General features: G+C 39.9%; 1 protein-coding gene across 1 annotated transcript in view; it reads right to left on the bottom strand.

The window, feature by feature from the left end:
• Nucleotides 1–1343: 1343 nt before the first annotated feature.
• Nucleotides 1344–23049, bottom strand: part of LOC103522723 (catenin alpha) — a 30706-nt gene continuing 9000 nt past the window's right edge. Inside the window, exons 6-13 of the mRNA XM_026832734.1 lie at nt 22582–22782; nt 21145–21296; nt 6545–6679; nt 5282–5463; nt 4767–4897; nt 4541–4650; nt 3804–3920; nt 1344–1778 (exon numbers count right to left, since the gene is read on the bottom strand). Of these exons, the coding sequence (XP_026688535.1) occupies nt 1614–1778; nt 3804–3920; nt 4541–4650; nt 4767–4897; nt 5282–5463; nt 6545–6679; nt 21145–21296; nt 22582–22782 (1193 nt within the window). The 3' untranslated portion in view covers nt 1344–1613. The remainder of the gene's footprint in view (nt 1779–3803; nt 3921–4540; nt 4651–4766; nt 4898–5281; nt 5464–6544; nt 6680–21144; nt 21297–22581; nt 22783–23049) is intronic.

Here is a 23049-nt window from a genome sequence, read left to right as displayed (position 1 = left end):
GACAGGACAACAGACGTGCATAAATACTACAAGAAAAGTTGTTAAAACTCTGAGCCCACTTCGTTTGTTCAATTACGAAAATACCTATTATTTCATTTTACTGATACTTCGATACTTTACTGTTTTACTTTACTGTTTTAAAATTGTTTTACTTATACTTAGCATTTATAAATTAGGCGAATGAACAGTTTGGAAGTATAAATTTAAATTCTTTTAAATTTTGTTTTTAAAATTAGTTAATTTTCATTAGTTTTAATGTATAATCGACCGAAGGCTGATTCTGTAGGTCGATACACGGAGGGTTTGATAGTTACCTATGAATTTTTTTTCCTATCTTTTTACTTTTATTTATTATATTATTATTTTTTAATAGGTTTGATAGAAGGAACTGTAACAACGGGGGTCTTATCATTCCGAACAGGAAGACAGGATTGGAGAAAGCCAACTGGGTGATGTAGTGGTCAAGACACTCGTCTAGTAAATAGCAAGATCTGTAGTACAGCATATTGTCAAAAGAACACATTTGTATGGCGGGTGTTAGTTTAATAACAATGAAAACACCAAACAGGTTAGGAAACGCAATAATTGAATTGAAGACACAATAAAACACCAAACGAGTAATTAGGAAATCTAGATTCAGCGATGCTAAAAAAAAATGTTCGCGGGGGAAAAAAAGTCCTCCCAAAACTAGTCGTAGGACAGTAGGAAAAACAGTCTTGCTTTTGTATGAAAAATATGATTAGGATTTGACAACACCACGGAAACACGATTAGAAAAACGACAAAACAAGGTTAGGAGAGGAGAAAACAACACGATAAATGTTAGAAAAATGACAACTGAAAATTGAACCTTGTTGTACACCAAAAGTTAGATTTGAAACTTATCGTTAAGTCAAACTTTCGAAGAAGGAAAATCACAATTTTTTCTCACAAGTATTTTTCAAAATCTTATTTTTTTTTTCCACAAAGAACACAACTGAACGTCTATTAAACACAACTGAACGACTATTAAACACAACTGGGTCACACGATCAAGTCAAAAGCGTGATGAACATCCAAATACCAAATTGACCGAGTACAGAATGGCGAAGGTCGGTGACAGACGGTAATAAAAGCACGACGCTCCCGTGCTCTCGAGGCCTTTGTCTTCGGAAACCTCCTACACGGGGTGGAAAAACAGGGAAATCTTTTGGTTTTGGGAATGGAAGGAATTTTTAATTGTGTTAAGCATTTTTAAAGGCTTGTCACAAATATCGTTAAATATTTTCGAGCTACCTGGGTATTGAAATCATCAGGACCTCCTAATTGCTGAACTAAAAAGAAAAAAAATCATGATGTTTTCACTTCGTTTAGCCGTAGGTATATTAAGCATTTTTTCCTACCTTTTTATTTATTTATTAGGTACATTAGCTACCTATTACCTAACAAATACAGGATTTGGTAATATGTATTATATTCCAAGATTCCATTACACTTTGCAAATCCCCTTCGAAGTTCGATATTATAACTGATAATGAATTTTTTCCGGGATCATTTTTTTTCTTTTTTTTTTTTTTTTTTGCTGGATTTTCAAGAATGATCTCTTCCACCCAACACCAGATCATCAACATCCGCTTACACGGATTCGGTGGGGCTTTGGAATTCGCTGAGGGCCTTGATGGGGTTCTGCACTTTCTTCTGCGAGCCCTTGCGAACTTTGGCCCGAACCTCTTCGGGCTTTTCCGGTCTCACGAGGGGCTTCTTCTCCGGGGCCTTCATCTTCCAGACGACAATCGGCGACTAGAGGGGGACAGAAGAGGAAAACCAAATTATTGTAATTGAAAAAAAAAAAAACCATTTCAATTGTGTTTTATTTTATACCAGCTCATACTCATAGGATAGTGCTAAAACACATTAGGACTACTACCTTCTGATGATAGCCAAAGACTCGAAACTACTATCCACTATCCAGGGATGTTCTAAATAATAGTCTGTAGTACGGTCCAGCTGGGAACTGGGGGCCATGTCAAACTATGTTGCTTTTCGGGAATTAATAGTTGTTTTCGGAGCATTGCTAGGTGTATGAGTGCATGTAAGTTAGGGAACATTGATTGGTTTGAAGGGATAGGACGGTCCGGTATTCTTGGATTATTCATGGGTGGAAACAGCTTCAAACCCATTAGTGCAGTTTGGAGTGTCCTGTACATAGGTATACTTACAGTAAAGGTTTAAAATAGAGGGGACTGTCTGTAGTACAGCATATTGTCAAAAGAACACATTTGTATGGCGGGTGTTAGTTTACTAACAATGAAAACACCAAACAGGTTAGGAAACTCAATAATTGGATTGAAGACACAATAAAACACCAAACGAGTAATTAGGAAATCTGGATTCAGCGATGCTAAAAAAATGTTCGCGGGGGAAAAAAAGTCCTCCCAAAACTAGTCGTAGGACAGTAGGAAAAACAGTCTTGCTTTTGTATGAAAAATATGATTAGGATTTGACAACACCACGGAAACACGATTAGAAAAACGACAAAACAAGGTTAGGAGAGGAGAAAACAACACGATAAATGTTAGAAAAATGACAACTGAAAATTGAACCTTGTTGTGCACCAAAAGTTAGATGTGAAACTTATCGTTAAGTCAAACTTTTGAGGAAGGAAAATCACAATTTTTTCTCACAAGTATTTTTCAAAATCTCATTTTTTTTTCCACAAAGAACACAACTGAACGTCTATTAAACACAACTGAACGTCTATTAAACACAACTGAACGTCTATTAACAGTCTTGCTTTTGTATGAAAAATATGATTAGGATTTGACAACACCACGGAAACACGATTAGAAAAACGACAAAACAAGGTTAGGAGGGGAGAAAACAACACGATGAATGTTAGAAAAATGACAACTGAAAATTGAACCTTGTTGTACACCAAAAGTTAGATGTGAAACTTATCGTTAAGTCAAACTTTTGTGGAAGGAAAATCACAATTTTTTCTCACAAGTATTTTTCAAAATCTTATTTTTTTTTCCACAAAGAACACAACTGAACGTCTATTAAACACAACTGGGTCACACGATCAAGTCAAAAGCGTGATAAACATCCAAATACCAAATTGACCGAGTACAGAATGGCGAAGGTCGGTGACAGACGGTAATAAAAGCACGACGCTCCCGTGGTCTCGAGGCCTTTGTCTTCGGAAACCTCCTACACGGGGTGGGAAAACAGGGAAATCTTTTGGTTTTGGGAATGTGTAGAATACCATGGAATTACTTATATGGAATGATTAGGTATTTGAAGAAATGGAAATAAATTACCTCCAATTCTACTATTGGGAAAGTTCAGACAAATTCAGACAAACCGTTCGATTTTTTTTCTCTTTTTTGCAGTCTGTAAACAATTGCAGTCGGATCTCAGAATTATTGGAACAAACAGACCTAAAGAAAAAATCCTCATGGTTCTTAGGATCAAGATAAGAAGATATTGAGGTTTGTCACTTACCGCAACCTGGTTTTGTCTCGGGTATTTGGTGCTGGCCACATATGAAGATTTGACCGTAAGGACCACAGCGTTCATCAGATTCTTAGCTGCCTGAATAAGAGAAGTGGCACTGTCCAACTGAAACATAAAACAAATGTTTTATGTAGGAAAAAAAAACTATTGAAAAAGCACAAGAAAAAGATTCGACTATCGAAAATAAGGAACTGATTGATTTGCACTTAATCTTACAAAATGGTCTTATTCTAAATATTTGAAGGTACTGACAGGTCTTCGATCCGCAGCCCTCCTTGGTTATAAACTAATGCCAGAGCAACTGCTTACCGCAACCTGGTTTTGTCTCGGGTATTTGGTGCTGGCCACATATGAAGATTTGACCGTAAGGACCACAGCGTTCATCAGATTCTTAGCTGCCTGAATAAGAGAAGTGGCACTGTCCAACTGAAACATAAAACAAATATTTTATGTAGGAAAAAAAAAACTATTGAAAAAGCACAAGAAAAAGATTCGACTATCGAAAATAAGGAACTGACTGATTTGCACTTAATCTTACAAAATGGTCTTATTCTAAATATTTAAAGGTACTGACTGGTCTTCGATCCGCAGCCCTCCTTGGTTATAAACTAATGCCAGAGCAACTGTACTATTGCGAATAATATAAACCATTAAAAACAATATGAATCATGAAATTATCTGCGATGAAGTTGAGAGTTTTCACAATTTCTGTGGTTATTATACTATTACTTGATTACTAAGTGTTACCTTTGAAATTCCTTTCTCTCTCTCTCTTCATCATAGAAGCACGGAAGTAATCCTGAATTAATGACTATTATCTGCGATGAAGTTGAGAGTTTTCACAATTTCTGTGGTTATTATACTATTACTTGATTACTAAGTGTTACCTTTGAAATTCCTTTTCTCTCTCTTTTCATCATAGAAGCACGGAAGTAATCCTGAATTAATGACTGCCTATTCTATCTCGCATTCTATTCTATTCTTGTTATATTCTATTTCAAATTCTATTCTTTTCTATTTAACATTTCTTACTCTATTCTACTCACCCCGGATACAATAAGTTCTCCACTGATGTTCTGCACGTCGGCTTTCACTTTGCTCGTAATGTTCAGCTGATGGCAGTACAGAGCAATGCGCTGCAAATACGCCAGCAGATCTTTCTTGGTTGAGGATTCCGGACATTGGTCGGCTTCTGCACGTCGGCTTTCACTTTGCTCGTAATGTTCAGCTGATGGCAGTACAGAGCAATGCGCTGCAAATACGCCAGCAGATCTTTCTTTGTTGAGGATTCCGGACATTGGTCGGCAATTTGACGCGTCAGTTTATCCAGGTTGGTGCCGGCCTCGGAGATTTTCTTGGCGGCGTTAATCACGTCCATGGTGGTTTTTAGCGGACCGCGACCACTGTGAAAAGAGATTAGTAGGTCAGCCTAGTTAGCTTGGTTGGTAGCGCGTCTGCCTTGTAAGCGCTAGGGTTCGATTTTCGCCCGAGGCGAATTTTATCCTGAGCGAATAAAGTTCGTTCTCGGAACGGCTGGCTTTCTAATATCCTGTCTTCCTTCTCTCTACGATTTCGGGACGATAAGACCTTAGCAGTTACAGTTTCCTCTATCAAACCTCTTAAAAATAAAAAAAATAAAGATTAGTAGTTGGTGTTCAATTCTGAGAGAAAACTAGAAACATATGACTTTTTCCTATCCTGTAGGTACTCTTTCTCTCTTTGATTTCGGGACGGTAAGACCTCTGTTGTTAGTTCCCTTTATCAAACATAAAATAAAAGGCACTTACCGTGTGAAGTCAGTCATCTCCATCATAATCATACACATATGCTTGGCGAGAACGATAATGTCATTTCCAGTATCGTCCCATTTAGCAACCTCGCGATCAAACTTCAACTTCTCGGAGCGGAAGAATTCTACTTGTTGTGCGATCTTCTGCTTATCTTCTTCCGTCATCTTACGCATTGCTTCCTGTTGAAGTGGAGAAAAGGGGGGAGCACATGAGAATAAGAAGTCATGAGCTGTACGTAGCTCATGACGCCACAATGAACATATTCTAAGAAATTACTATACTACTGGAACCGACCACAGAGGAATCATAGACAGCGATGAACGACCAGTCAGAATTAGGGAACAAGATTACAATGTCCTCCTAGCTGAGAAATACATGAAAGAACTACAAGATCTTGACGAATATGTTGATAAAGTACACAATAAAATCAACGCAACTCATTTGAAATTCACTCAACTCTTTGATAAGCTCTCCTACAGCATGAGTAAGTTTAAAGGTTTAAAGTTTTACTTATTTGAGGCTTGTGCTTTTTTATACTGCTCGAGTAGCGCTAGATTCGTAGAAGCTCAACCCATATTTAGGACTGTTGCCCCTACACGTAAGCCTCAGAGTAGGCCTTTTGTGTTGGAGGTAATAGAGCTAGGTCGCGTCTTCAATTCCCGCCCGGGGCGAACATTATCCCATACAGATAAGGTGCGTTTTCGGAACGACTGGCTTTTTCCTATCCTGTCTTCCTCCTCTCTGATTTCGGGACAACACCTACATTGTTACAGTTCCCTCTATCAAACCTTTAATGGCCAATGCCAATCTTAGCACGGTGTCAAGAGTTAGCACGGTGTCAAGGGTTTTCTTTGACGAACCCATTTGATTTAAACAAGCCAGTATGTCTTGCACTCTGGATTAACTGAAAACTCTCTGCGCTAAGATCGAGCATTACATTACATGCCTCGGTGATGTAGTGGTTAAGGCGCTCGCCTGGTAAACAGGAGGGCGTGGGTTCAATCCCAGCCGAGGTATGGAATTTTATCCTCAATATAATTTGAGAATTTGACCACAATAATAGTAGTAGCCTACTGCTGGAGTAAAGGGACTTTTCAGTCCTATGCGAGCAGTATAAATAAGCACTACTATTATTATTATTATTATTAACCTTTCGTGCTTTTCCCCATCTGTGCCACAAGCTTTGCTTTTACGAATGGGTATACCATTTATATGAATTTTCCTGTTAATATGTTGTATTATTAATTGATGGAAACTTACCCTGGCAGTAGTAATACCGCTGATATCCGGATACTCATCCACTCCCAACTCCTTGCTCCTGGGCATGGTGGCCGCCTCAGAGGTTGTGTACTGGTCGTCCAACTCGATGTCCTCGGGATCAAGCTCTTCATCCGTCTGTGGAGAGAAAACAAATCAACGGGTTTATTGGTTATCAACGGGTTTATTGGTTGCGCACTGAGGGGAACCGCAACTTCTCAACTGTAAGTCGGACAGTTCTAAAAGTTTCACCATTCGATTCGGCGTGAAAAATCCCATGGGATCAACTATTCACATGCTTACTTGTTAATCAACGAGCTATTTTTTGACGAGTGCGCACCCAAAGGTCATCGGACTTCCCAGTTGAAGTGGACTGTATGTATAAATTCAATAAAAACCAAGTAAAACTAAAAGTCAAGTGTTCTTCTAAAAAATAAAAAGATTTTACCTTGGAACTGTTTTCACATTACTTCAAGGCACATTCTTTTACATCCATGCCTATCCAAGAACATAAAAGATTGGTTAGAAAATTTCCGCTCCGTCCGGGATTCAAACCCGGCTCCTCCGGTTTGAGAATCAGTTCTCTTGAACACTCGGTCAGAGAGAGGATTTTAGTAAATTTCAAGTAGAAACACACTACTATCACGTCACATCACTTCACGTCAATTGAGCTCACGTAACGTGAGAGTACCTTTACTCACCCTGTTCATGAGTACAGTGCCCTAAATCACCAAAGTATGGAAAAGTATTTACAATTCCATATTTCGATATGATTCGTCCAAATTCAAAATTCTGCTTTTCCATTGGTTATTACACTTGTAAGATACTTTTCCATACTTTGGTGATTTAGAGCACAGCTCGTTGTATCTCTCTCACTCCATCATATACAAGACGTGAGGCATCAATAAACTACTATCACGTGACGTGACGTGATATACTCACCCTGTTCATGAGTACGGCTCGTCTTATCTCTCTCACTTCATCATATACAAAACGTGAGGCATCTATAAACTACTATCACGTGACGTGATGTGACGTGATATACTCACCCTGTTCATGAGTACGGCTCGTCTTATCTCTCTCACTTCATCATATACAAAACGTGAGGCATCTATAAACTACTATCACGTGACGTGATGTGACGTGATATACTCACCCTGTTCATGAGTACGGCTCGTCTTATCTCTCTCACTTCATCATATACAAAACGTGAGGCATCTATAAACTACTATCACGTGACGTGATGTGACGTGATATACTCACCCTGTTCATGAGTACGGCTCGTCTTATCTCTCTCACTTCATCATATACAAAACGTGAGGCATCTATAAACTACTATCACGTGACGTGATGTGACGTGATATACTCACCGGATAATGTTCGTTCTCGGAACGGCTGGCTTTCTCCTATCCTGTCTTCCTTCTCTCTTCGGGACGATAAGACCTTAGCAGTTACAGTTCCCCGTATCAAACCTATTAAAAAAAAAATAAAACCATACCTTGTTCTCTCAGAACCTTGATAGCTTCGAGGACCCGCTCCGTATAGATGCCAGGTTCATAGTTGTCCATTTCAGCGGCCACTACATTGGCTACCCGGGCCGAGCGACCTCTGATAGCTCCGGCCGTGCGGTCCAGAATATCAGCATCTCCTTCCTGTAGCGCTAGGACACACTTGTTCACGTCCTCCAGAATGTGATTCTCTGTGGAGCAGAACATACAGGGTGTTGAAAAAAAAACTTGCCACCCCTTGTGCCGTGGTGTCATCACATCACATCAGTCACCCGGTAGATTCGATCTCTATCTGGTTGACAATTATCAACTTCGATTCTAAAGAAATCTTTCTGTTCCTTTTGTTCTTTGTTCTCATATCCCCGTGATTTTTGATATTTTTTCCTCGAGAACAGTTTGAAAAATGCTAAAACACGTAATTCTCTATTTTTAAGGGGTACCTTTTTTTCGATGGTCTCAATTTTCCGGCGCTCAAGGGCGGCTCTAGGCGGGTCAACTTTCAAATATTAAATGAGATCTCCCTACCCCTTATTTGTGATACATCATATTAAAGTTATTAAAGAACGTAGAACTTTGGTATAAGTTTGAGCTCGATCCGACAACCGACAACTAGGGCCGGAGTTATGGCCTTTTCAAATTTTCATTTTTCCATATTCTCTCGCCAATAGGGGAAGCAACAAAAATGGGAAATTCATTTTGATTGGTGATTTGTGCTTCAAAGAGGTTCCACTAATGATTCATATTGAAATTCAGTCCCAAAAATGACCTTTTGAAAAATCCGTTTTCATCCCCGGAGGCCATCAGGGCCGAAAGTATAAATTATATTTTTTTTGGGGTTGAAAGAAATCAACATACCTGAGACTGCAAGGAAATCATCGATAGTAGTAATGTCATCAACTGCCTCAGTTAATACTCGCACTTGTGAATCCCAAGCCTCCTTGAACACATCCATGTTCTCTTGGGCCACCTGAAATATTAGTTACACTTCCAGTTATCTTGCTGTTTCTCCGCAAGTCTAAGAAAGTATAAAGGAGTCGATCGATGTCGACTGCAATGTCCACTCTGCCTGGTCGATCGATATTGATCGACGGCAGGTCGACCATGTTTGGGCACACGCACACCTTAATTTTCCCCGCCTCAAACTGTTTGTTTGTACAGAGATTCAGTCCCAAAAATGACCTTTTGAAAAATCCGTTTTCATCCCCGGAGGCCATCAGGGCCGAAAGTATAAATTATATTTTTTTTGGGTTGAAAGAAATCAACATACCTGAGACTGCAAGGAAATCATCAATAGTAGTAATGTCATCAACTGCCTCAGTTAATACACGGACTTGTGAATCCCAAGCCTCCTTAAACACATCCATGTTTTCTTGGGCCACCTGAAATATTAGTTACACTTCCAGTTATCTTGCTGTTTTGGATGTTGAAAATAGAAGAACATATTGGTAAAAAGAAGATAATGATGGAAATGAATGCCATGCACCGGAGCTGATTTCTCCGCAAGTCTAAGAAAATATAAAGGAGTCGATCGATGTCGACTGCAATGTCCACTCTGCCTCGTCGATCGATATTGATCGAGGGCAGGTCGACCATGTTTGGGCACACCTTAATTTTCCCCGCCTCAAACTGTTTGTTTGTACAGAGTTACAGACATGGTTCCTCTTGGCCGAAACTTTCCCACAAAAAACCTCCCCGTGCGCACTTACCTTAGAGCGGGGCCGTGCTGCTAAGATGCGCGCCGCATTGATGACTTGCGTGTACAGAGACGCAATGCTAGACGCAGCGTATCTCACCATCTTAACGCCGTCCTCATTATTCGACATACTACATGCTAGGTTGGCCACCTGAGAAAACAAAATACAAGAGAATATAAAATATCTTTTATTTCAGATGTTTGGCTTAGGAAGCATTGTTGGCTGAGGAAGCATTGTTGGCTTCCTTGGCGTAGGCGTTGGCGTAGGAAGCAGAAAGGCATCCTTCTTAGAAGCATTGTTGGCTGAGGAACGATTCTCTTTAACTTGTATTATTTGATATTATTAAATAAAGAAAATAAAACATTAAAACATTGATAGACGGAATTATAACTGCTAAGATCTTATCGTCCCGAAAGTGAAGAAGGAAGACAGGAAAGTCAGCCGTTCCAAGAACTAACCGAGTGGTAAGCATAAAGGCTTGTCACAAATGTCATTTCCCACTTAATACACTAAGCTAAATTTTATGACTTGACTTGGACTCTAACCAACAACCTCCAGATTCAAAGTCCACCGTGCTAACCACTAAAATATAATAAAGCTAATAGAATAGAATATACCTACCTTGTTTATCCCGCCAGAATGACACTGAAAGTCCCTTTACTCCTGTATATGTAAAACCTTGCTTAATAGCGAAACAACTCACCTCAACCAGCTTGTTAGCATGATCGGCAAAGTTCTCAGCGGCCTTCTCCACTTCCTTTTCATTACCACTGCGAGCTGCCTCTATCAGAACTAGGATAGGAATGTCCGTCTCCATGAAGCTGAAAACCAAAAGAATACGGTCAACAATAGCCGTATGTGACTTTTTCTCTAGTCAACATGGCTGAACCAATGAGATTGTGAGATTCCGCTTTGTGCAGCAAGTGTGGACGTCCAAAGTGGAATCTCATTGGTTTAGCCATGTTGACTATAAAAAGTCAGGTAATAAAATACGGCTGCCTAATTGAATCTTCTTTTTAAAAATACGGCTGCCTAATTGAATCTTTCTTCTTTTTCTTCTTCTTTTTCTACTTGAAGGAATTAATGTGCCTTGTGTAAACTCCTAGAAAAGTTTTAATTTTTATTTATTATGAAAAGAAGTAATTGTTTAATTTAATAATGTAATTTTTTCTTTGTATTTCTTCCTATATATCAATTTATAAAAAATAATCCGCTTAATGAAGGGTTAAAGTAGTTATTAGTTATACAGTGACGTTAAACCTACATCAATAGAGCAGTTGCGGTTGGGTAAAAATTATGAATAAAAGGTCGATTCCTATGTAAAAGTAGTGAAAAATCCAAATCTGTAGTCAAAACTCCGAAAAATGAGGCATACTCAAAGTGTGGTCCCGGCCATTACGTATTATTACATATTTGGTCCAGTGGGGCACGGTTGGTCCAGTGGTAACGCGCTTACTTGGCATGCAGAAGGTCCTGGGTTTAGTGTGGTCCCGGCCATTACGTATTATTACATATTTGGTCCAGTGGGGCACGGTTGGTCCAGTGGTAACGCGCTTGCTTGGCATGCAGCAGGTCCTGGGTTCGAATCCCACCATCGACAAAATTTGTACTCTATAAAGGTTACAAGGAGGTACCTAAATGACATTCTTCTCAAAACTGCACAGTAATCATCATTCCACCCTGAATCTTCAGACCCCAAAGCTGTAGTGTTTCGTAGCAATGAGAAAACTGTTACACTAGACTCGTGTTGTCTGTGTCGTAGCAAGCCCATCCCGTGGTATGCCTCGCATAAGATGGGCGAGAAGAGACACAATACTTCCCATCTGGGTAGTATGTGTCTCTTCTCGCCCACCTGATGAGAGGCATACTCAAAGTGTGGTCCCGGCCATTACGTATTATTACATATTTGGTCCAGTGGGGCACGGTTGGTCCAGTGGTAACGCGCTTACTTGGCATGCAGAAGGTCCTGGGTTTGAATCCCACCATCGACAAAAATTTGTACTCGTTTTTCGATTGCAAATATTTCAACGGATTACTTTCTGGTGTTCTCGTGTTGACCCAGCACCTAAATGGGAAGTATTGTGTCTCTTCTCGCCCATCTGATGAGAGGCATACTACGGGATGGGCATGCTACGACACAGACCACAGAGTCTAATGTAGCAGTCGTTTCATTGCTACGAAATAAAAATGGCGGTGAAACACTCATATTTTAAATAATAATAAATAAATGTCTTTGTGTCACGGAATCAAATTTCAATGCAAACTTTGGCACCGTTCCCGGAACGAAATTTAATGTGCTCGTTGTTGTACGTAATACGAAAGTAGTAATAATAATAATAGTAATGAAATTCAAGAAATAGAGAAGAGAAGTAATAGAACATATGTACCTTATATTCCTAAATTTCCTATGCGAGGTAGGTGACATACAATTTATGTTTCAACATTCAAGTCCGAGAAATCTGAAAGTTATTTCAATGCAAACTTTGGCACCGTTCCCGGAAACGAAATTTAATGCGCTCGTTGTTGTACGTAATACGAAAGTAATAATAGTAATGAAATTCAAGAAATAGAGAAGAGAAGTAATAGAACATTTTATTAATATGTACCTTATATTCCTAAATTTCCTATGCGGTCTTGTGCCCGTATCCACAGATAACAACTACCTATTTGATAACAATATGATGGGCAAATTTTCTGAAGTCATCCAAAAGAAAACTCAGAAAATTCTCGTAACATCCTTTTTACTTTCTTTTCTCAAGTTAAGCAAGGTCTTTTGTAATGAAAAGCTTGTCATGACATGTGTTACATTCCCATCAAACATACGAGACCTTGTTTAGACTGCGGAAGTAAAGGGATTTTTACATGGTTTTTCAGTCTCATTCTGATAGCTTAAACAAGATATTTATCAAGCGTGCCGGGAGGCGCGCGAACGTTCGAAGCGCCAACCGGCCTATATTAACAAGGAAAAAGAGTTTCGTGGTTTTCCGGCATTTCTATTTGACTTCCAGGGAAGCGGGAACTGCTCACGCCAGACTTGTCCAGTCTCCTGGATGACATTCAAGTCCCGGACATGGACAAGCGGGCCCCGGCCAGATTTTTCGGGATGCGGGGCAAGAAAGGCCCGTCGTCGCAGAGCTTCTTCGGCATGCGGGGCAAGAAGGATTACGATCTGGAACCGTACTGGTATTCTAGAGCGGGGTACTCGGATGATCTGGAGGCAAGAAAGACTTTGACTACGACTCAGGTTTCTATTATGACAAGCGAGTGCCCATGGGATTTGCAGGTGAGTCACAACTAGCCTCAAGAGTCCAAAATGTTGGAATTGAAATGAAATGCTCTTCACTTGGGTTGGTACGGTTGTGGGTTTTGAATCAAAATTTTGGTTCTACAATACCAATGGACAAATAACTGCCTCGGTCACTGGTCGAGCGAAGCGAGATGTTTCAGGTTAGTCTGATTAACTTCCTATTTAGGTCGGTAATCCGTTGATATATTTGCAATATTTTCGATTGAAAATATTTCAGCCAGCACCTAAATCGGAAGTATTGAGTCTCTTCTCGCCCATCTGATGAGATACATACTACGGGATGGGTATGCTACGACACAGACCACATACGTCTAATGTAGCAGTTGTTTCATTGCTACGAAATAAAAACGGCGGTGAAACACTCATCTTTTTTCATGTAGGTAATAGTAAAAAGTAATAATTTTTATATTTTATTTTGCTCACATAGGACTGAGAAGTCTCTTTACTCCAGCAGTAGGCTACTACTATTATTGTTTTTGAATCCTCAAATTATTTTGAGGATAAAATTCCATACCTCGGCTGGGATTAAACCCACGCTCTTCTGTTTACCAGGTGAGCGTCTTGACCAGTACACCACCGAGGCACCGGATTAACTATTTACGTGGGGGCCACAAACTGAGCTTAAAATCGGTTTAAATTTTAATCTCAGTAATTCTATTTATACTCTCGTAGGTATTATGTAATGTGAACAGAAGAGATGAAATTAAGACGGCTACTAGGTAGATGGGAAATACCTACCTATCTATCTATGTACCTAGTAACCGTACATAGCTATCTACTTGCTGAAATTAATGTTGGTATATACCTACCTATCTGACACAGAAATTTGTCAAAACATTGAGAGCATCTCTCGGCAGAATAATAAACCATTTTCTATTTTCTTGGGTATTTGTCCTAGTTCACAATCAAGACTGATTGTACCTCAGGGAATAGGGAGTTACCTATACGTAGGTACCTACCGGGAAATGTTATCATGATTGTACCTAAGGGATTTATGTGGCCGGGAAATGCTACGTTCCCGGAATGAGTTATGACTGCACATATGAGATATTAATTGCTTTCAAGACACAGGTCCAGCTGGGAACTGGGGGCCATGTCAAACTATGTTGCTTTTCGGGAATTAATAGTTGTTTTCGGAGCATTGCTAGAGGTGTATGAGTGCATGTAAGTTAGGGAATATTGATTGGTTTGAAGGGATAGGACGGTCCGGTAATCCGGTATTCTTGGATTATTCATGGGTGGAAACAGCTTCAAACCCATTAGTGCAGTTTGCAGTGTCCTGTACATAGGTAGGTATAGTAAAGGTTACAGTAAAGGTTTAAAATAGAGGGGACTGTAACCTGTAAATGTTCTGGTCTTACTGTCCCAAAATCGATGAAAGAAGAAAGACAGGATAAAAGAAATCTAGCCGATCCGAGAACGAACATCATCTCTTCAGGATAAAATCCGCCCCCGGGGCGGGAATCGAACCGCGGCCTAGCGCTTACAAGGCAGACGCGCTACCCTCCAAGCTAACTAGGTTGGCAGGCTAAAAAAATGATTGAATACCTAAAGTAGAGAGAGTGACAAACTAGTCCAAAGGGAGAGGGGACAAAGCAAAGAAAAAAAGAACGTGGAAAAATAATTTCCTTTCTTTCTTGACGTGAGACCATTTTGAAATGGTAATGGAACTGTATTTTAGTATTTCATATAAATTTTATGGTATTTCGCTCTTGGGCACGCAAGATTTTATATCTCTGCATACTAAGTAAAATGGATTAAATGAAATATTTGATTTCCATAGGGCACATTGTTGAAATGAAAGAGAGTACCATAGTTTCACATTTCGGTGGTGAACTGGTCAAGACGCTCGCCTGGTAGTCAGAAAGACGTGGGTTCAACCCCAGCCGGGGAATAGAATCCTCAACATTGTTTGAGATTTTTGACAATTTGATCTCAATCAATTTGGTTTGATCAGACAATTTAATATTTTTTATATGTAGACATATATTGACAGTGGTTTTCTAAAGGATTTTTTTCCACTCAACCTCTAGAAAGCTAAAAATGTGTCCACACATAGTCGACCGGCCGTCGATCAATGTCGACTGAACCGTCCGCACTGCCTTGATAACATAGTTTTTTCTAGTTGATCGACGACCGGTCGACTATGTTTGGAGTCCAAACTTTGGACACACCTTGAGATTCTTAAGTTAAGAAAGGACCAGGCAACTTAAGAACCCAACAAACAAACTGTTTTAGTTATTTTTTTTTTTTTTTAATGCGGTAAGAATACAATAGTCCGTCCCTTATACCTTTTTATTACTATTGTAATAATAAAGGAAGGACGGACTAAAAATGAAACTATTCGGAGTACCTGGAAGCTCTTCGCGGAGCACCTGAAAGCTCTTCGCGGAGCACAGTTTGAGAACCACTGTTCTAGTTGATCGACTACCGGTCGACTATGTTTTGAGTCCAAACTTTGGACACACCTAGAGATTAAGTTAAGAAAGGACCAGGCAACTTAAGAACCCAACAAACAAACTTTCTTTAGGCATTAATTACGTATGTATGTTCCTTTCCTTTTCCCAGCCGTTCCTAGAACGAACATTATCCCATCAGGATAAAATCCGCCCCGGGCGGGAATCGAACCCGCGGCCTAGCGCCTTTAGGCATTAATTACGAATGTATGTTCCTTTCTTTTTCCACAGATATGCTTACGGCTAATTCTCTCGGCCTGTCTTCGCCTTCACAGCACTCGGCAGACAACTGAGTAGGATGGGCGGGTGTCACTCACAACTCACTCAATCCATCTCACACAATATCGACTATGTTAGGACATTATTATTAATTTTTAAATAACTTTGCATTCTTTTTTGTTTTCCTTTTCGATTTCTTTACAAGTCAACCTATCTAGTTATTCTGAATTATTGTAAAATGTAAACCTTTTTTTTTGGACATTCACTAAAACTAAAAAAAATCAACTATAAAAAAAGTAAAGCTCATAAAAAAAAAAGAAAATTTACCTATAAAAGTTCGATCGTAGGTAGAGAATGTAGAGATATTAGATTCCTACATACTTTTTCCCTCGACTTTCTTTGACCATAAAAGGTAGGTAGCAACTCTGGATATTCGAACTTAATTTTTAAATAACTTTGCATTCTTTTTTGTTTTCCTTTTCGATTTCTTTACAAGTCAACCTATCTAGTTATTCTGAATTATTGTATAATGTAAACCTTTTTTTGGACATTCACTAAAACTAAAAAAATCAACTATAAAAAAAGTAAAGCTCATAAAAAAAGAAAATTTAGCTATAAAAGTTCGATGGTAGGTAGGTAGAGATATTAGATTCCTACATACTTTTTCCCTCGACTTTGACGATAAAAGGTAGGTAGCAACTCTGGATATTCGAATGAAATCACCTACCTTCCTATTATTACCTTGAAATTGGTAGCTTTTACCTCTTAGTGGATACAATAATTGGGGTATCTTTTTCCGGATAACCTTTCCCCAACTAAGAACCCTAGTCAACTATAAAATAAGGTAAGCCATTATCTAATTTGGGTGTCTAATATGAATCTAATTAATAATAATAAGTATAAAACCCAGCTAGGTCCCGCCCGGGGCGGATTTTATCCTGAACGGATAAGGTTCGTTCTCGTATCTCGAGACGGCTGAAAATCTAATATCAATAAATTATTCTCTCTATGCTTTCGAGGCGATAAGATCTTAGCAGTTACAGTTCCCTCTATTAATTAATAATAATAAGTATAAAACCCAGCTAGGTCCCGCCCGGGGCGGATTTTATCCTGAACGGATAAGGTTCGTTCTCGTATCTCGGAACGGCTGGATTTCTAATATCAATTATTCTCTCTATGCTTTCGGGGCGATAAGATCTTAGCAGTTACAGTTCCCTCTATCAAACCCAAGTTGTCAAAGGTGAAACCTACAAGAAAACTCCAATGCCCTAATAAAAAGGAAACTTATATGTAAATATAAGTAAGAAAACTCCAATGCCCTAATAAAAAGGAAACTTATATGTAAATATAAGTCCCTCATTATCAAGGCTTTATTCAATTAATCAACCAGAGCCTTGATAATAACTAAAATTTTATTAGGGTAACGCGTCAATTGTTGCTGCTGAGTTCTGTGCACAGCCAGGAAGTTTGGACGTTAGTAAAAAAAAATGTGAGTACCGCTAGATTTAGAAGAACCTTTCGTGCTTTTTCCCCATCTGTGGTCCCTTTTCACAAAATGGAGAGAATTCGTTGCGGGAGAGAACTCGTAAAGGAGAGAACTCGGGCAAAAAAAGGTCCACGGGAGAGATTTCGTTACCTCCCGTCCAAGAGGATCCTTCCTAAGCCAACAATGCTTCTAAGAAGTATCTTTGAGTTGCTGGAGTCAATGCTTACGAAAAACCTAGGGCTCGAAGAATGGCTTAAGAAAAACCCATGTTTTACTCAGAAAGACAGCCTGAAAGGGCACCTCAAAGACTCAAAGTAAGAGGCGAAAAAACTAACGGTCAAAAAATCCTTTGTGTGTTGACCATTTCTACCAAATTTCATCAAAATCAGACAAACCGTTCGATTTTTTTTTCTCTTTTTTGCAGTCTGTAAACAATTGAACAAACAAGCCAAACAGACTTAAAGAAAAAAATCCTCATGGTTCTTAGGATCAAGATAAGAAGATATTGAGGTTTGTCACTTACCGCAACCTGGTTTTGTCTCGGGTATTTGGTGCTGGCCACATATGAAGATTTGACCGTAAGGACCACAGCGTTCATCAGATTCTTGGCTGCCTGAATAAGAGAAGTGGCACTGTCCAACTGAAACATGAAACAAACGAGTTAGTTGTCATTTCCTGATTTGCCAACAACTCACAATGCTGTGGTTTTGATATAATTGTGACAATCTGCTGAAGACAGGTCTGGAATGCTGAAGACAGGTCTGGAATGCTGAAGACAAATTTAAGTTCAGAAAACCACAGCATTGAAAATGAAACAAATATTAGTGAAGTAGAGCAAATTACAGGGATAACATTTTTTCTTATGGCAGACATAGAATCCACAATTTTAAAAATCCCGTTTTTACTACCCCCACATAACACAATAATTTCTTTCCTTGTTCTACTCACCCCAGATACAATAAGCTCTCCACTGATGTTCTGCACGTCGGCTTTCACTTTGCTCGTAATGTTCAGCTGATGGCAGTACAGAGCAATGCGCTGCAAATACGCCAGCAGATCTTTCTTCGTTGAGGATTCCGGACATTGGTCGGCAATTTGACGCGTCAGCTTGTCCAAGTTGGTGCCGGCTTCGGAGATTTTCTTGGCGGCGTTAATCACGTCCATGGTGGTTTTTAGCGGACCGCGACCACTGTGAAAAGAGATTAGGTCAGCCTAGTTAGCTTGGTTGGTAGCGCGTCTGCCTTGTAAGCGCTAGGGTTCGATTTTCGCCCGAGGCGAATTTTATCCTGAGCGAATAAAGTTCGTTCTCGAAACGGCTGCCTTTCTAATATCCTGTCTTCCTTTTCTCCTCGATTTCGGGACGATAAGACCTTAGCAGTTCCAGTTCCCTCTATCAAACCTCTTAAAAAAAATAAAGATTAGTAGTTGGTGTTCAATTCTGAGAGAAAACTAGATACATATGACCTTTTCCTATCCTGTAGGTACTCTTTCTCTCTTTGATTTCGGGACGGTAAGACCTCTGTTGTTAGTTCCCTTTATCAAACATAAAATAAAAGGCACTTACCGTGTGAAGTCAGTCATCTCCATCATAATCATACACATATGCTTGGCGAGAACGATAATGTCATTTCCAGTATCGTCCCATTTAGCAACCTCACGATCAAACTTCAACTTCTCGGAGCGGAAGAATTCAACTTGTTGTGCGATCTTCTGCTTATCCTCTTCCGTCATCTTACGCATTGCTTCCTGTTGAAGTGGAGAAAAGGGGGAGCACATGAGAATAAGTATACAACCCAGCTAGGTCCCGCCCGGGGCGGATTTTATCCTGAACGGATAAGGTTCGTTCTCGTATCTCGAGACGGCTGGATTTCTAATATCAATTATTCTCTCTATGCTTTCGAGGCGATAAGATCTTAGCAGTTACAGTTCCCTCTATCAAACCCAAGTTGTCAAAGGTGAAACCTACAAGAAAACTCCAATTCCCTAGTAAAAAAGAAACTTATATGTAAATATAAGTCCCTCATTATCAAGGCTTTATTCAATTATTCAACCAGAGCCTTGATAATAACTAAAATTTTATTAGGGTAACGCGTCAGTTGTTGATGATGTTCGATACCTAGGTATTTCTGTTCATTCAAGTGAAATACGAAAAGTTCTTTCAGTTTCCTCTCTACCAATCTACTTTCTGCTCTCCCAAAATTTCTCTCTCCCAAAATTTACTTAATTCTCTTCTTTTCCTGGTAAACAGGAGGGCGTGGGTTCAATCCCAGCTGAGGTATGGAATTTTATCCTCAATATAATTTGAGAATTTGACCACAATAATAGTAGTAGCCTACTGCTGGAGTAAAGGGACTTTTCAGTCCTATGCGAGCAGTATAAATAAGCACTATTATTATTATTAACCTTTCGTGCTTTTCCCCATCTGTGGCACAAGCTTTGCTTTTACGAATGGGTATACCATTTATATGAATTTTTCATGTTCTGTTAATAATTATGTTGTATTATTAATTAATGGAAACTTACCCTGGCAGTAGTGTAGTAGTAGCCTACTGCTGGAGTAAAGGGACTTTTCAGTCCTATGCGAGCAGTATAAATAAGCACTACTATTATTATTATTATTATTAACCTTTCGTGCTTTTCCCCATCTGTGCCACAAGCTTTGCTTTTACGAATGGGTATACCATTTATATGAATTTTCCTGTTAATATGTTGTATTATTAATTGATGGAAACTTACCCTGGCAGTAGTAATACCGCTGATATCCGGATACTCATCCACTCCCAACTCCTTGCTCCTGGGCATGGTGGCCGCCTCAGAGGTTGTGTACTGGTCGTCCAACTCGATGTCCTCGGGATCGAGCTCTTCATCCGTCTGTGGAGAGAAAACAAATCAACGGGTTTATTGGTTATTTCTTGGTTTATTCAAAAAGGACTTGTCTTGATAATGGGTAACACCCGAAATGCGTACAGTCCACGTCAACAACGGGTTTATTGGTTATTTCTTGGTTTATTCAAAAAGGACTTGTCTTGATAACGGGTGACACCCGAAATGCGTACAGTCCACGTCAACTGGGAAGTCCGATGGAAGCGCATGGAGGGGAACCGCAACTTCTCAACTGTAAGTCGGGCAGTTCTAAAAGTTTACATCCATGCCTATCCAAGAACAGAAAAGATTGGTCAGAAAATTTCCGCTCCGTCCGGGATTCAAACCCAGCTCCTCCGGTTTGAGAATCAGTTCTCTTGAACACTCGGTCACAGAGAGGGTTCTGGTAAATTTAAAGTAGAAACACACCACTATCACGTCACATCACTTCACGTCAAGTGAGCTCACGTAACGTGAGGTCATGTTGAAAGAAGAGAAGATGAGAGTTGCATAGGGAAAAGAGTTGAGAGAATGGAAGTGAGGGGGAGAAAAGGGCGAGGGGGGCTGAAGAAAATGCAGGAAGATTGTGTGAATCAGGACTTGAATGAGAAAAAATTATCAGGGCATGAGGAACACAATAAAGCTACCTGGAAGGGACTGACAAGAAACGCCAGCCTTATATTTTCGATATGATTCGTCCAAATTCAAAATTCTGCTTTTCCATTGGTTATTACACTTGTAAGATACTTTTCCATACTTTGGTGATTTAGAGCACAGCTCGTTGTATCTCTCTCACTCCATCATATACAAGACGTGAGGCATCAATAAACTACTATCACGTGACGTGACGTGATATACTCACCCTGTTCATGAGTACGGCTCGTCTTATCTCTCTCACTTCATCATATACAAGACGTGAGGCATCAATAAACTACTATCACGTGACGTGACGTGATATACTCACCCTGTTCATGAGTACGGCTCGTCTTATCTCTCTCACTTCATCATATACAAAACGTGAGGCATCTATAAACTACTATCACGTGACGTGATGTGACGTGATATACTCACCCTGTTCATGAGTACGGCTCGTCGTATTTCTCTCACGCCATCATATACGAGACGTGAGGCATCTATAAACTCGTTCTCATCCACTTCCTTGGGTGGCGTAGTGGACAAGGCATCCACCGCCACCTCCACTCGGGTCGCGAAGTTTGGCATCACTGGAAACAAGAAGGTTTTTTTAGTCAGCTTGGAGAGTAGCGCGTCTACCCTGTAAGCGCTAGGTCGCGGGTTCGATTCCCACCCGGGGCGAATTTTATCCTAAACAGATAAGGTTCGTTCTCGGAACCTTAGCAGATTCAGTTCCTTCTATCAAACCACTTGGTCGGGTCGCGAAGTTTGGCATCACTGGAAACAAGAAGGTTTTTTTAGTCAGCTTGGAGAGTAGCGCGTCTACCCTGTAAGCGCTAGGTTGCGGGTTCTATTCCCACCTGGGGCGAATTTTATTCTAAACAGATAAGGTTCGTTCTCGGATCCTTAGCAGATTCAGTTCCTTCTATCAAACCACTTGGAAAAAAAAAGATCTCTATTGACATAACTTGTTCTCTCAGAACCTTGGTAGCTTCGACCACCCGCTCCGTTGAAATATTTGCAATCGAAATACGTGTACAAATTTTCTGTCGAGGATGGGATTTGAGGGGAAAAGACCTCTAGCCAGCCTAGTTAGCTTGGTTGGTAGCGCGTCTGCCTCGTAAGCGCTAGGCCGCGGGTTCGATTTCCGTACACCTAGATAAATTCTATGACTTGACTTGGACTCGAACCACCAACCTCCAGATCCAAAGTCCAACGCGTTAACAACTGCACCACTGTGGTTGGTTGGTTTTGGGAATGTGTAGAATAGGTACCGTGAAATTACTTATCTTGAGTGATTATTTATTGATTTATTTATTTTATAAATAAAATTATGATTAGGTATTTAAAGAAATGGGAACAAATGAAGTCCAATTCCAATATTTGGAAAGTTCATACACAATAATATGAATTCGGTCCTCGAGCCGTCTATCTGCTTGTGTAAGTTTAATGTTTTATTTTCTTTCATTTGATAATAACAAGTAAATACAAATTCAAGAGGATCCTTCCTAAGCCAAAAATACTTCTAAGAAGGTCCCTTTTCACAAAATGGAGAGAATTCGTTGCGGGAGAGAACTCGTAAAGGAGAGAACTCGGGCAAAAAAAAGGTCCACGGGAGAGAATTCGTTACCTCCCGTCCAAGAGGATCCTTCCTAAGCCAACAATGCTTCTAAGAAGTATCTTTTAGTTGCTGGAGTCAATGCTTGAGAAAAACCTAGGGCTCGAAGAATGGCTTAAGAAAAACCCATGTTTTACTCAGAAAGACAGCCTGAAAGGGCACCCCAAAGACTCAAAGAGGCTAAAAAACTAACGGTCAAAAAATCCTTTTTGTGTTGAAACCTATTTAAAAAAAAAAAAAAAAAAAAAAAAACATACCTTGTTCTCTCAGAACCTTGATAGCTTCAAGGACCCGCTCCGTGTAGATGCCGGGTTCATAGTTGTCCATTTCAGCGGCCACTACATTGGCTACCCGGGCCGAGCGACCTCTGATAGCCCCGGCCGTACGGTCCAGAATATCAGCATCTCCTTCCTGTAGCGCTAGGACACACTTGTTCACGTCCTCCAGAATGTGGTTCTCTGTGGAGCAGAACATACAGGGTGTTGAAAAAAAAACTTGCCACCCCTTGTGCCGTGGTGTTTTGAACATTACAGTCACCCGGTAGATTCGATCTCTATCTGGTTGACAAACTATCAACTTCGATTCTGCCGAAACTCATGTAACCGTGCTTTTTGTACCTATTTTTCCTTCGAGAACAGTTTGAAAAATGCTAAAGCACGTGATTCTCTATTATTAAGGGGTACCTATTTTTCGGTGGTCTCAATTTTCCGGCGCTATCAGGGGTC

This window comes from Diaphorina citri, unplaced genomic scaffold (assembly GCF_000475195.1).
Source record: "Diaphorina citri unplaced genomic scaffold, Diaci psyllid genome assembly version 1.1 scaffold80, whole genome shotgun sequence".
In the NCBI taxonomy this organism is placed as follows: Eukaryota; Metazoa; Arthropoda; class Insecta; order Hemiptera; family Psyllidae; genus Diaphorina; species Diaphorina citri.
This window is presented reverse-complemented; position numbering and strand designations above follow the sequence as displayed.